Below are 14,844 nucleotides of genomic sequence, written 5' to 3'. Positions count from 1 at the left end.
AGCACGAAACTAGCATGAAGCTAGTATGACTTAGCATGGAGCTAGCATAAGGCTAACATGACCAAAAGACCCAACCCCCATGTCTCTATGATGTTCGGATCCAGAGATATAAGGCTTTGTTTATTATGTTGCTAGGGTGCTCATATTTGGTTGCTAGGGGCGTGGCCTAATACCTCAATAAGAATCCTCCGAGACTGATTGGATGCCTGAGTAAAATGAGCCCACCCCCATGTCTCTGTGACACTGTGCTGCAAAGATATCCATCTGGGCATTTTATAATGGCAGTCTATGGGATATGTTGCTAGGGTGCCCAAAAATGGTTGCTAGGGGCGTGGCTTAATAGCTATGGGGCGATCCTGAGAGACTGATTGGATGCCTGACTAAATTGAGCCCACCCCCTTGTCTCTACGACACTCTAAAGTGAAGATATTCCATCTGGGACGCTTTTATTCTCTTATATGGGCATGTTCCCTCCCCCATTATAAGTCAATGGGGAAATTTGGGCGGTCCTTACGCCCCAGGGGTGAAACTTACACCCCAATGTGATGTATGTTCTTACACAGTCTGCCAGCCTCTTCAAATGTGGTAACCCACAAGTTTCTACAAATTTCTCGCTTGCAGCTATGACCCGTCAAAGTTTGTCGCAATGTTAAGTCAATGGAAAATTTGGGGTGTTTGAGCGCCCCGTTTAGGAATTCGGTAGGTCCCATCAGTTAGAAAAGTCATAGCACCCATCTACGGACCAGTCTTAAAAGTTTTGTAAAGTTTTGTGGGTGTAGCTTGAAAGCTCTAGGAGGAGTTACAATTGGTAAAAAGTATGAACAGAAGAAGAATAATAACTAGATAGAAAAGTTTGAAGACAAACTTTATGTTGGCTTGACAAAGCCTAGCCTAAACGTTTAAAACAGATTAAGAGAAATTTAAAACAAGTTTAGTTTAGTATTATAACTTTCCGTAAACATGATACCAAAAGTTACCATGTTAGCATGTTTAGCACTAAGTTAGCATGATGCTAACATGAATTAGCATGAAGTTAGCATGATGCTAAAATGAATTAGCATGAAGCTAGCATGATGCTAACATGAATTAGCATGAAGCTAACATGAATTAGCATGAAGCTAACATGATGCTAACATGAATTAGCATGAAGCTAGCATGATGCTAACATGAATTAGCATGAAGCTAGCATGATGCTAACATGAATTAGCATGAAGCTAGCATGATGCTAACATGAATTAGCATGAAGTTAGCATGATGCTAACATGAATTAACATGAAGCTAGCATGATGCTAACATGAATTAGCATGAAGCTAGCATGATGCTAACATGAATTAGCATGAAGCTAGCATGATGTTAACATGAATTAGCATTGTGCTAACATGAATTAGCATGAAGCTAGCATGATGCTAACATGAATTAGCATGAAGCTAGCATGATGCTAACATGAATTAGCATGAAGCTAGCATGATGTTAACATGAATTAGCATTGTGCTAACATGAATTAGCATGAAGCTAGCATGATGCTAACATGAATTAGCATGAAGCTAGCATGATGCTAACATGAATTAGCATGAAGCTAGCATGAATAAGCATTGTGCTAACATGAATTAGCATGAAGCTAGCATGATGCTAACATGAATTAGCATGAAGCTAGCATGATGCTAGCATGATTAGCATGAAGCTAACATGATGCTAGCATGATTAGCAGGAAGCTAGCATGATGTTAGCATGATTAGCATGAAGCTAACATGCATTAGCATGAAGCTAGCACAACGCTACAAGAATTAGCATGAAACTAGCACGACGCTAACATGAATTAGCATGAAGCTAACACGACGCTAACTTGAATTAGCATGAAGCTAGCACGACTCTAACATGAATTAGCATGAAGCTAGCACGACGCTAACATGAATTAGCATGAAGCTAGCACGACATTAACATGAATTAGCATGAAGCTAGCACGACGCTAACATGAATTAGCATGAAGCTAACACGACGCTAACTTAAATTAGCATGAAGCTAGCACGACGCTAACATGAATTAGCATGAAGCTAGCACGACGCTAACATGAATTAGCATGAAGCTAGCACGACGCTAACATGAATTAGCATGAAGCTAGCACGATGCTAACATGAATTAGCATGAAGCTAGCACGACGCTAACATGAATTAGCATGAAGCTAGCACGACGCTAACATGAATTAGCATGAAGCTAGCACGACGCTAACATGAATTAGCATGAAGCTAGCACGATGCTAACATGAATTAGCATGAAGCTAGCACGATGCTAACATGAATTAGCATGAAGCTAGCACGATGCTAACATGAATTAGCATGAAGCTAGCACGGTGCTAACATGAATTAGCATGAAGCTAGCACGGTGCTAACATGAATTAGCATGAAGCTAACACGGTGCTAACATGAATTAGCATGAAGCTAGCACGGTGCTAACATGAATTAGCATGAAGCTAGCACGATGTTAACACGAATTAGCATGAAGCTAGCATGAAGCTAACATGAATTAGCATGAAGCTAGCATGAAGCTAACATGAATTAACATGAAGCTAGCATGATGCTAACATGAATTAACATGAAGTTAGCAAGATTTATTATGAAATTAGCATAAAGCTAGCACGAAACTAGCATGAAGCTAGTATGACTTAGCATGGAGCTAGCATAAGGCTAACATGACCAAAAGACCCAACCCCCATGTCTCTATGATGTTCGGATCCAGAGATATAAGGCTTTGTTTATTATGTTGCTAGGGTGCTCATATTTGGTTGCTAGGGGCGTGGCTTAATACCTCAATAAGAATCCTCCGAGACTGATTGGATGCCTGAGTAAAATGAGCCCACCCCCATGTCTCTGTGACACTGTGCTGCAAAGATATCCATCTGGGCATTTTATAATGGCAGTCTATGGGATATGTTGCTAGGGTGCCCAAAAATGGTTGCTAGGGGCGTGGCTTAATAGCTATGGGGCGATCCTGAGAGACTGATTGGATGCCTGACTAAATTGAGCCCACCCCCATGTCTCTAAGACACTCTTAAGTGAAGATATTCCATCTGGGACGCTTTTATTCCCTTATATGGGCATGTTCCCTCCCCCATTATAAGTCAATGGGGAAATTTGGGTGGTCCCTACACCCCAGGGGTGAAACTTACACCCCAATGTGATGTATGTTCTTACACAGTCTGCCAGCCTCTTCAAATGTGGTAACCCACAAGTTTCTACAAATTTCTCGCTTGCAGCTATGACCCGTCAAAGTTTGTCGCAATGTTAAGTCAATGGAAAATTTGGGGTGTTTGAGCGCCCCGTATAGGAATTCGGTAGGTCCCATCAGTTAGAAAAGTCATAGCACCCATCTACGGACCAGTCTTAAAAGTTTTGTAAAGTTTTGTGGGTGTAGCTTGAAAGCTCTAGGAGGAGTTACAATTGGTAAAAAGTATGAACAGAAGAATAATAATAATAATAAGCTTAGATCGAAGAACAGTATGTTGGCTTTGTCAAGCCAACATAATAATAACTAGATAGGTACATTTCCTGAAGAAAATGTGAGTGTTGCTTGCCGTGGCAAATTTCAGGGGACAATTTATGATTATACTCCAAGCCAAAAGTAAAATGGTCCAACCCCCGTGTCTCTACGATGTTCTGAAGCAGAGATATAAGGCTTTGTTTACTCTGTTGCTAGGGTACTGTATTTGGTTGCTAGGGAAAAAATGTCACCCACTAGTGATTACCCTCCGAGTCATGAGTCAAACGGTCCAACCCCCATGTCTCTACGATGTTCTGATGCGGAGATATAAGGCTTTGTTTACACTGTTGCTAGGGTGCTGTATTTGGTTGCTAGGGAAACAATTGGCATCCAATGGTGATTACACTCTAAGTCACAAGTCAAACGGTCCAACCCCCGTGTCTCTACGATGTTCTGATGCGGAGATATAAGGCTTTGTTTACATTGTTGCTAGGGTACTGTATTTGGTTGCTAGGGAAAAAATTGGCATCCCATAATGATTACACTCCGAGTCACTAGTCAAACGGTCCAACCCCCGTGTCTCTACGATGTTCTGATGCGGAGATATAAGGCTTTGTTTACTCTGTTGCTAGGGTACTGTATTTGGTTGCTAGGGAAAAAATTGGCATCCTATAATGATTACACTCTGAGTCACTAGTCAAACGGTCCAACCCCCGTGTCTCTACGATGTTCTGATGCGGAGATATAAGGCTTTTTTTTACTCTGTTGCTAGGGTACTGTATTTGGTTGCTAGGGAAAAAATTGACATCCCATAATGATTACACTCTGAGTCACGAGTCAAACGGTCCAACCCCCGTGTCTCTACGATGTTCTGATGCGGAGATATAAGGCTTTGTTTACTCTGTTGCTAGGGTACTGTATTTGGTTGCTAGGGGCGTGGCTTGGGAGTGGCCAATGATGTGCCCAATTGTTACACCCCTAGTCACAAGTAAAACGGTCCAACCCCCTTGTCTCTACGATGTTCTGATGCCGAGATATAACTGTTTGAATTTTATGTTGCTAGGGTGCTCAAAAGTGGTTGCTAGGGGCGTGGCTTAGTAAGTCTTTAAGGATCCCGAGAGACTGATTGGATGCCTGAGTAAAATGAGCCCACCCCCATGTCTCTATGACACTGTGCTGCAAAGATATCCATCTGGGCATTTTATAATGGCAGTCTATGGGAGATGTTGCTAGGGTGCCCAAAATGGTTGCTAGGGGCGTGGCTTAATAGCTCTGGGACTCTCCTGAGAGACTGATTGGATGCCTGAGTAAAATAAGCCCACCCCCTTGATTCTACGACACTGTAATTCGAAGATATCCCATCAGGAAAATTCTTATTCCCTTATATGGGCATGTTCCCTGACCAATTATAAGTCAATGGGGCACTTTTGGGCGCCTCCTACACCCCAGGGGTACAACTTTCACCCCATTGTGATGTATGTTCTTACAGAGTCTACCACCCTCTTCAAATGTTGTAACCCACAAGTTTCTACCAAATCCTCGAGCTGAGCTATGACCCGTCAAAGTTGGGCGCAATGTTAAGTCAATGGGATTTTTCGGGTGGTTTTTCGTCCCCCTTTCGAAAATCCTGCACCCGATCCCTTATAAAAGTCATAGCACACCTCTCCTCAATAAACCGGTCATTTTGAGCCATCTTTCATGGGTCTATGACAAACCGTGCGGGACGAGTTACGCGCCGAAAAAAGTGTCCAGAATAAGAATAATAAGAATAAGTATGAGGAATAGTAATAGTGATGCCTTGCATAAATGCAAGCACCACTAATAATATCCCTGAGCAATAGTAATAGTGATGCTTTGCATAAATGCAAGCACCACTAATAATAATAAAAAGCCCAGTAAGAACAGTACAGCGCATTTTCAATGCACTGTAATAAAAAGCCCAGTAAGAACAGTACAGCGCATTTTCAATGCACTGTAATAATAACTAGATAGGTACATTTCCTGAAGAAAATGTGAGTGGTGCTTGCCGTGGCAAATTTCGGGGGACAATTTATGATTATACTCCAAGGCAAAAGTCAAACGGTCCAACCCTCATGTCTCTATGATGTACTGATGCGGAGATATAAGGCTTTGTTTACTCTGTTGCTAGGGTACTGTATTTGGTTGCTAGGTAAAAAATTGGCATCCCATAATGATTACACTCCGAGTCACGAGTCAAACGGTCCAACCCCCATGTCTCTACGATGTTCTGATGCGGAGATATAAGGCTTTGTTTACTCTGTTGCTAGGGTACTGTATTTGGTTGCTAGGGAAAAAATAGGCATCCCATAATGATTACACTCCGAGTCACGAGTCAAACGGTCCAACCCCTGTGTCTCTACGATGTTCTGATGTGGAGATAATGAAGCTAGCATGATTAGCATGAAGCGAGCATGATTAGCATGAAGCTAGCATGATTAGCATGAAGTTAGCATGAAGTTAGCATGATTACCATGAAGCTAACATGAAGCTAGCATGATTAACATTAAGCATGATTAACATTAGCATGATTACCATGAAGTTAGCATGAGGTTAGCATGAAGCTAGCATGATTACCATGAAGTTAACATGAAGCTAGCATGATTAGCATGAAGCTAGCATGAAGCTAGCATGATGCTAACATGATTAGCATGAAGTTAGCATGAAGCTAGCATGATGTTAGCATGATTTGCATGAAGCTTCCATGATGCTAGCATGATTAGCATGAAGCTAGCATGATGCTACCATGATTAGCATGAAGCTAGCATGAAGCTAGCATGATAAGCATGAAGGTAGCATGATGCTAACATGATTAGCATGAAGCTAGCATGATGTTAGCATTATTAGCATGAAGGTAGCATGATTAGCATGAAGCTAGCATGATGCTAACATGAAGTTAGCATGATTAGCATGAAGCTAACATGATTAGCATGAAGCTAGCATGATGCTAGCATGATTAGCATTAAGCTAGCATGATTAGCATGATGCTAACATGAAGCTAGCATGATTAGCATGAAGCTAACATGATTAGCATGAAGCTAGCATGATGCTAGCATGATTAGCATGAAGCTAGCATGATGGTAGCATGATTAGCATGAAGCTAGCATGAAGTTAGCATGAAGCTAGCATGATGATAGCATGATTAGCATGAAGCTAGCATGAAGCTAGCATGATTAGCATGAAGCTATCATGATGTTAGCATTATTAACATGAAGCTAGCATGATGTTAGCATGATTAGCATGAAGCTAGCATGATGTTAGCATGATTAGCATGAAGCTAGCATGATTAGCATGATGCTAACATGAAGCTAGCATGATTAGCATGAAGCTAACATGATTAGCATGAAGCTAACATGAAGCTAGCATGATTAGCATGAAGCTAACATGATTAGCATGAAGCTAGCATGATGCTAACATGAATTAGCATGAAGCTTGCATGATGCTAACATGAATTAGCATGAAGCTAGCATGAATTAGCATGAAGCTACCATGATGCTAACATGAATTAGCATGAATTTAACATGAATTAGCATGAAGTTAGCATGATGCTAACATGAATTAACATAAAGCTAGCATGAAGCTAACATGAATTAGCATAAAGCTAGCATGATGTTAACATGAATTAGAATTAAGCTAGCACGATGCTAACATGAATTAGCATGAAGCTAGCACGATGCTAACATGAATTAGCATGAAGCTAGCACGATGCTAACATGAATTAGCATGAAGCTAGCACGATGCTAAAATGAAGAAGCATGAAGCTAGCATAATGTTAACATGAATTAGTATGAAGCTAGCATGATGCTAACATAAATTAGCATGAAGCTAGCATGATGGTAACATAAATTAGCATGAAGCTAGCATGATGCTAACATAAATAAGCATCAAGCTAGCATGATGCTAACATTATTTAGCATGAAGTTAGCAAGATATATTATGAAATTAGCATAAAGCTAGCATGAAACTAGCATGAAGCTAGTATGACCTAGCATGAAGCTAGCATGAAGCTAACATGACCCAAACACCCAACCCCCATGTCTCTATGATGTTCGGATCCAGAAATATAAGGCTTTGTTTATTATGTTGCTAGGGTGCTCAAAAGTGGTTGCTAGGGGCGTGGCTTAATACCTAGGAAAGGATCCTGAGGGACTTATTGGATGCCTGTGTAAAATGAGTCCACCCCCATGTCTCTATGACACTGTGGTGCAAAGATATCCATCTGGGCATTTTATAATGGCAGTCTATGGGAGATGTTGCTAGGGTGCCCAAAATTGTTGCTAGGGGCGTGGCTTAATAGCTCTGGGATGATCCTGAGAGACTGATTGGATGCCCGAGTAAAATGAGCCCACCCACTTATCTCTACGACACTGTAAAGCAAAGATATTCCATCTGGAACTGCTTTATTCCCTTATATGGGCATGTTTCCTGCCCCATTTTAAGTCAATGGGAATTTTCGGGTGCCTCTTACACCCCAGGGGTACAACTTACACCCCAATGTCATGTATGTTCTTACAGAGCCTACCAACCTCTTCAAATGTTCTAACCCACATGTTTCTACAAAATCCTCGAGCGGAGCTATGACTCGTCAAAGTTGGGCGCAATGTTAAGTCAATGGGATTTTTCGGGTGGTTTTTCGCCCCCCTTTCAGAAATCCTGCACCCGATCGCCTATAAAAGTCATAGCACACCTCTCCTCAATAATCCGGTCGATTTGAGCCCTCTTTCATGGGACTATGTTAAACCGTGCGGGACGAGTTACGCGCCGAAAAAGTGTCCAGAAAAAGAATAATAATAATAACTAGATAGAAAAGTTTGAAGACAAACTTTATGTTGGCTTGACAAAGCCTAGCCTGAACGTTTAAAACAGATTGAGAGAAATTTAAAACAAGTTTAGTTTAGTATTATAACTTTCCGTAAACATGATACCAAAAGTTACCATGTTAGCATGTTTAGCACTAAGTTAGCATGATGCTAACATGAATTTGCATAAAGCTAGCATGATGTTAACATGAATTAGCATGAAGCTAACATGAATTAGCATGAAGCTAACATGATGCTAACATGAATTAGCATGATGCTAACATGAATTAGCATGAAGCTAACATGAATTAGCATGAAGCTAACATGAATTAGCATGAAGCTAACATGAATTAGCATGAAGCTAGCATGATGCTAACTTGAATTAGCATGAAGCTAACATGAATTAGCATGAAGCTAGCATGATGCTAACATGAATTAGCATGAAGCTAGCATGATGCTAACATGAATTAGCATGAAGCTAGCATGATGCTAACATGAATTAGCATGAAGCTAGCATGATGCTAACATGAATTAGCATGAAGCTAGCATGATGCTAACATGAATTAGCATGAAGCTAGCATGATGCTAACATGAATTAGCATGAAGCTAGCATGATGCTAACATGAATTAGCATGAAGCTAACATGATGTTAACATGAATTAGCATGAAGCTAGCATGATGCTAACATGAATTAGCATGAAGCTAGCATGATGCTAACATGAATTAGCATGAAGCTAGCATGATGCTAACATGAATTAGCATGATGCTAACATGAATTAGCATGATGCTAACATGAATAAGCATGAAGCTAGCATGATGCTAACATGAATAAGCATGATGCTAACATGAATTAGCATGAAGCTAGCATGATGCTAACATGAATTAGCATGAAGCTAGCATGATGCTAACATGAATTAGCATGAAGCTAGCATGATGCTAACATGAATTAGCATGAAGCTAGCATGATGCTAACATGAATTAGCATGAAGCTAGCATGATGCTAGCATGATTAGCAGGAAGCTAGCATGATGCTAGCATGATTAGCACGAAGCTAACATGAATTAGCATGAAGCTAGCACGACGCTAACATGAATTAGCATGAAGCAAGCACGATGCTAACATGAATTAGCATGAAGCTAGCACGATGCTAACATGAATTAGCATGAAGCTAGCACGATGCTAACATGAATTAGCATGAAGCTAGCACGAAGCTAACATGAATTAGCATGAAGCTAGCACGAAGCTAACATGAATTAGCATGAAGCTAGCACGAAGCTAACATGAATTAGCATGAAGCTAGCACGATGCTAACATGAATTAGCATGAAGCTAGCACGATGCTAACATGAATTAGCATGAAGCTAGCACGATGCTAACATGAATTAGCATGAAGCTAGCACGATGCTAACATGAATTAGCATGAAGCTAGCACGATGCTAACATGAATTAGCATGAAGCTAGCACGATGCTAACATGAATTAGCATGAAGCTAGCACGATGCTAACATGAATTAGCATGAAGCTAGCACGATGCTAACATGAATTAGCATGAAGCTAGCACGAAGCTAACATGAATTAGCATGAAGCTAGCACGATGCTAACATGAATTAGCATGAAGTTAGCACGATGTTAACATGAATTAGTATGAAGCTAGCATGATGCTAACATGATTAGCATGAAGTTAGCAAGATTTATTATGAAATTAGCATAAAGCTAGCACGAAACTAGCATGAAGCTAGTATGACTTAGCATGGAACTAGCATAAGGCTAACATGACCAAAAGACCCAACCCCCATGTCTCTATGATGTTCGGATCCAGAGATATAAGGCTTTGTTTATTATGTTGCTAGGGTGCTCATATTTGGTTGCTAGGGGCGTGGCTTAATACCTCAATAAGAATCCTCCGAGACTGATTGGATGCCTGAGTAAAATGAGCCCACCCCCATGTCTCTGTGACACTGTGCTGCAAAGATATCCATCTGGGCATTTTATAATGGCAGTCTATGGGATATGTTGCTAGGGTGCCCAAAAATGGTTGCTAGGGGCGTGGCTTAATAGCTATGGGGCGATCCCGAGAGACTGATTGGATGCCTGACTAAATTGAGCCCACCCCCATGTCTCTACGACACTCTAAAGTGAAGATATTCCATCTGGGACGCTTTTATTCCCTTATATGGGCATGTTCCCTGCCCCATTATAAGTCAATGGGGAAATTTGGGTGCCCCTTACACCCCAGGGGTGAAACTTACACCCCAATGTGATGTATGTTCTTACAGAGCCTGCCAGCCTCTTCAAATGTGGTAACCCACAAGTTTCTACAAATTTCTCGCTTGTAGCTATGACCCGTCAAAGTTTGTCGCAATGTTAAGTCAATGGAAAATTTGGGGTGTTTGAGCGCCCCGTTTAGGAATTCGGTAGGTCCCATCAGTTAGAAAAGTCATAGCAACAATCTACGTACCAGTCTTAAAAGTTTTGTAAAGTTTTGTGGGTGTAGCTTGAAAGCTCTAGGAGGAGTTACTGTGAGAAAAAGTTTGTACCAGAAGAATAATAATAATAATAATAATAATAATAAGCTTAGATCGAAGAACAGTATGTTGGCTTTGTCAAGCCAACATAATAATAATAAGTATGAGCAATAATAATAGTGATGCCTTGCATAAATGCAAGCACCACTAATAATAAGTATGAGCAATAATAATAGTGATGCCTTGCATAAATGCAAGCACCACTAATAATAAAAAGCCCAGTAAGAACAGTACAGCGCATTTTCAATGCACTGTAATTACTGTAAGTTTGAGTCGTTTATTACATGCAAAAGCAACACTCGTCAAACATAATCATACCTATTCTTTATTATCATGAAAATACCTAAAAAGGTTTAAGGAACAGCAATATAAATATATCCTTGAGCCATTTCCTGGATCTGCGTATCATAGCTGCGTGTGTATGGTTTTTTGTCAGCAGTGCATATTGAGTTTCTGCACGAAAACGCGCTCTGGCTTTTGAATGTAGCGGCATTTCTCCGTAATTCATTGAGAAGCATACCAAGCATCATCGGCCGATCGATCGGCACATACCTAGTCCAGGGCGACGATGTTTTTTCCTCTTTTTACTGATGCGACTTATACTCCGGAGCAACTTATAGTCCGGAAAATACGGTATGCATATTATATTGCATTGCTGTCAAGTGAACCTACAGTGCACCTTTAAATAACACTGTGCTCTGTGTTTTTTAAAAATTGTATGCAAAAATTTACATATTGTGCTTTTACAAAAATATAAAAAATTTCAAGAAATATTTTAAATATTTTCTTTCCTATGTTGTTGAACATCCTGTATTATAGGAAGTTGGGACATTAGAAACAGGGGACATTTTTATTTATTTTTATAAATACAGCATTTAATTCAACAAAGGTGTACACCTCTGAGCAGATGTCAATTAATATTAGTAGATATTAAAAAAATGTACTTGTCAACACAAACATTAGTTTATAAAACCTCTCGTCGCCACTCACCACACCAATAAGATCACCGCGACCATACTCTCCAGCAAGCTCTTTTTTCCCATCATCCTTCTTAATGACAGAACGCAGGCGGCCACTCAGAACAATAAAAGTGCTGTCTGACTTATCATCTTGTCTGAAATGGTCAAAAAGAGATCAGATAAAGTGTTACGTGTAATAAAATACTAGGTATGACAATATCAAAACGCAGACCATTGACTTGAGACTTTCTGGAACTAAAATCAACTGGAAAAAGTGTGCTTACCTGTAGACAGCACGGCCAGCCTCCACTGCCATCCAGTCCAGGGCAAAGTCAATCTGTCGGACAAAAGACGAGACCCTCCGTACGACCGCGTGAGCTACATTTAACACCATACGAGGTTCGGCACGCATTATCCTGGTGACAGTCACGTACATAGACATATTTAACCTAAGATTTTTGGTATAGAAAATCTTAATTCAGCTTGTTGTACATCACATACTCATAGAAGTGCGCTTTGGTGATAGACAGGAAGCAACAGTCACGGTGTGCACGCACAGAGAAGATGAGAGGCTCTCCTGTGAGAACGGCCAGGTGACCCACCATCTCTCCAGGGTGTGCCACAAACAAACACGTCTCTTCCTCTCGGTCAATCAATTTCTGATACACGTGCAGAGCTCCAGAGATCACAAACTGCACGCTTACATCCTGACACATACACATGGAGTAGAAATTAAATTACTTTGCAATGTAAAGTGGGGTGATGGGGATCAAAGTGATGGGTCACTTTTTTACCTGGTCTCCTTCACTTGCTACTATAGATCCAGCTTTTACTTGCCTCAGAGTAACTCTATCTTCCAGAAGACTGGGGTCCTGTAGCACAAATAAATTCAAGGTTATCTTTCCTATTATTTAATTCCAGATATGATGTCACCGTTATTCATCATCATGCTTTTCTGATGTGCATTAAGGTCAAGGAAAAAGATTGGCTTAATGACCAATAAAATGAATGTGGCCTGACCTGAAGCTGAATAATCTTGAGCAGATCCTTCTTGGCAGCTTGAAAAATGGCATTAACCTTGCAGTTGTGAATGTGGGTAGCGTGACCTCCGGTGTCAGAGTAATGAAACACTGCTGAAGGTGCATGCTGCATTGTCACTGACTTCTTGCGAAAAGTCTTAAAACAGGACGAGAGACAGAGGGGCGTCAGTAATGTGAGCTCATGTAGATGAGTTTATGATGATACTGAATAAGGCAGAGGTACCTTTTGAATAACTGGACTTGTAGGAACAAATTCTTTTGTAACATTTGCTTTGTCAAAGGTTAAAGTTTGACCAGGAGACACAGCTGAAAGATGAGCACACATGAACGTAAATTTTTATAATCACTGGTTGCCTAATATAAAACATACTGTAAGTTCAGTACAGTACCATGCACACCATCTGAAGGGCTTGACAGAGAACGAGACTTCCTGAATAAAGTGCTCGGGCTCTCTGTTGGATTTAACTTTATGCCATCTGAAAACAGAAAATCAGTTTATTGAACCAAGTTATGGATGTACACAATATTGAGTGTTCAAATTTTTTTTAAATGCATGAGAAGCAGTGTTATATTAGAGATTTTAAAGGGGACAGAGAATGAAAAACCATTTTTACCTTGTCTTTGTTGAATAATGGTAGTCTACCCGCATTCACAAACATACAAAAAGTGCTAAACATCTCAGTCTCATAGAAATTCCTTTTTTAGAAATGTCAGCCAGAAAACGGCCCAATCTGAAAAACTGATGCTTATGACATCACAGGCATCTAACTGCCCCTCCACTTTAAAATAATTGGCTAAATTTTTTGAGTGGCAGCAAAGTCAGCCAATCAGTAATGAGATTGCAAGTTAAGCCAGTAGGGGGAGCCAAATAGGTGCAAAACCACTTGTTTAAAATCCCCCATCCTAATAGAGCTATCTGAGAGAGGTTTTTAGGAAGCTTCTAAGGCATTACAGACCCAAACAAAAAAATTTTTGTCTATATGCCACATCACAGAACAAGGATAAATACCCCGTTCAATCACTCTATGTCACCTTTAAAGGGGCAATATCATGCCCAATTTTACAAGGGTGTCTGTGAAGTTTCAGCTCAAAATACCTCAGAGATGATTTATCATAGCATGTCCAAAATGCCCTTATTTGGGCAGAAGCAAAAAAGTGTTGTTTCATCTGTGTAATTTCTGTGAATACAGTCTGGGACAATATATTTAGCCGCATGAGTGCTACAATGTGCTAACAAACATATTTAGAAAAGCTTTTGGGTAAAGTTAACCAGTCAGTCAGTGACCGTGGGCGGGGCTTTATCAGTGTGACATCACATTAACAAGAAAATCAAAACAGCATGTCTAATGAGACTGCTCTGGTTTAATGGGGATTAGTAAAGTTTTTCTTCATTGTAGGGTGAAGAAACGCCAACAGACAAACGCATCATGTAAAAGTGTATTTTGAGTAATATGGGCTCTTTAAAGCTACACAACTACACAAACAACCTCACCATCTTCTGAGGACTTCTCAGGGACTTTGTCACCCAATTCCTCATTTGTCTGAGATTGTCTGCGCAGTGCTTTCCCAGTACTGGCCTCTCCTAAAACACCAGCAACTGACACCAGAGGAACCGCTTGACTTTCCTGGATAATGTGACAGCAATGTAATTATTACTACTTAATAAAGAACATAAAACATTACAGAAAACAGTAATTTTATGAACATAGAGCGTGATAAAACCAACCGGGTTGAAAAGCTCTGTGGTCAAGCCAAGATAGTTGTGAAGAGCTAGAAAGGTCACTCTCTGAAGACGTACCATGATGATCTGGGAAAATGTAGTACCAGACAAGTTAAAATGGGCTAAAATGCTATAACATGTCCGGTTTTATACAGTAAATGACATTAATGTAAACTGTAATTTAGGGTGCATTAGTAGCTTTTGAGTTGCAACTCATTAAAACAAAAACATTACAGAATTGATGAAATTTTTATGAACTCAAGTTCAATTAAAACTACATTATGATTTTCTATAAAGGATTCTGACTGGAA

The 14,844-nt window shown here is 40.2% G+C and overlaps 1 protein-coding gene across 1 annotated transcript in view; it reads right to left on the bottom strand.

Moving 5' to 3' along the window:
* The window catches only part of pnpla7b (patatin-like phospholipase domain containing 7b), a 103,444-nt gene that overhangs the window by 84,966 nt on the left and 3,634 nt on the right, over positions 1–14,844 (bottom strand). Inside the window, exons 10-18 of the mRNA XM_065250401.2 lie at positions 14,540–14,620; positions 14,306–14,438; positions 13,203–13,289; positions 13,037–13,119; positions 12,794–12,949; positions 12,568–12,645; positions 12,275–12,480; positions 12,058–12,189; positions 11,805–11,928 (exon numbers count right to left, since the gene is read on the bottom strand). Coding sequence (XP_065106473.1) covers positions 11,805–11,928; positions 12,058–12,189; positions 12,275–12,480; positions 12,568–12,645; positions 12,794–12,949; positions 13,037–13,119; positions 13,203–13,289; positions 14,306–14,438; positions 14,540–14,620 — 1,080 coding nt within the window. The remainder of the gene's footprint in view (positions 1–11,804; positions 11,929–12,057; positions 12,190–12,274; positions 12,481–12,567; positions 12,646–12,793; positions 12,950–13,036; positions 13,120–13,202; positions 13,290–14,305; positions 14,439–14,539; positions 14,621–14,844) is intronic.

Source organism: Paramisgurnus dabryanus, chromosome 5 (genome assembly GCF_030506205.2).
Source record: "Paramisgurnus dabryanus chromosome 5, PD_genome_1.1, whole genome shotgun sequence".
In the NCBI taxonomy this organism is placed as follows: Eukaryota; Metazoa; Chordata; class Actinopteri; order Cypriniformes; family Cobitidae; genus Paramisgurnus; species Paramisgurnus dabryanus.
Note: the sequence above shows the minus strand (reverse complement) of the source record. Positions and strands in the feature narration are given on the sequence as shown.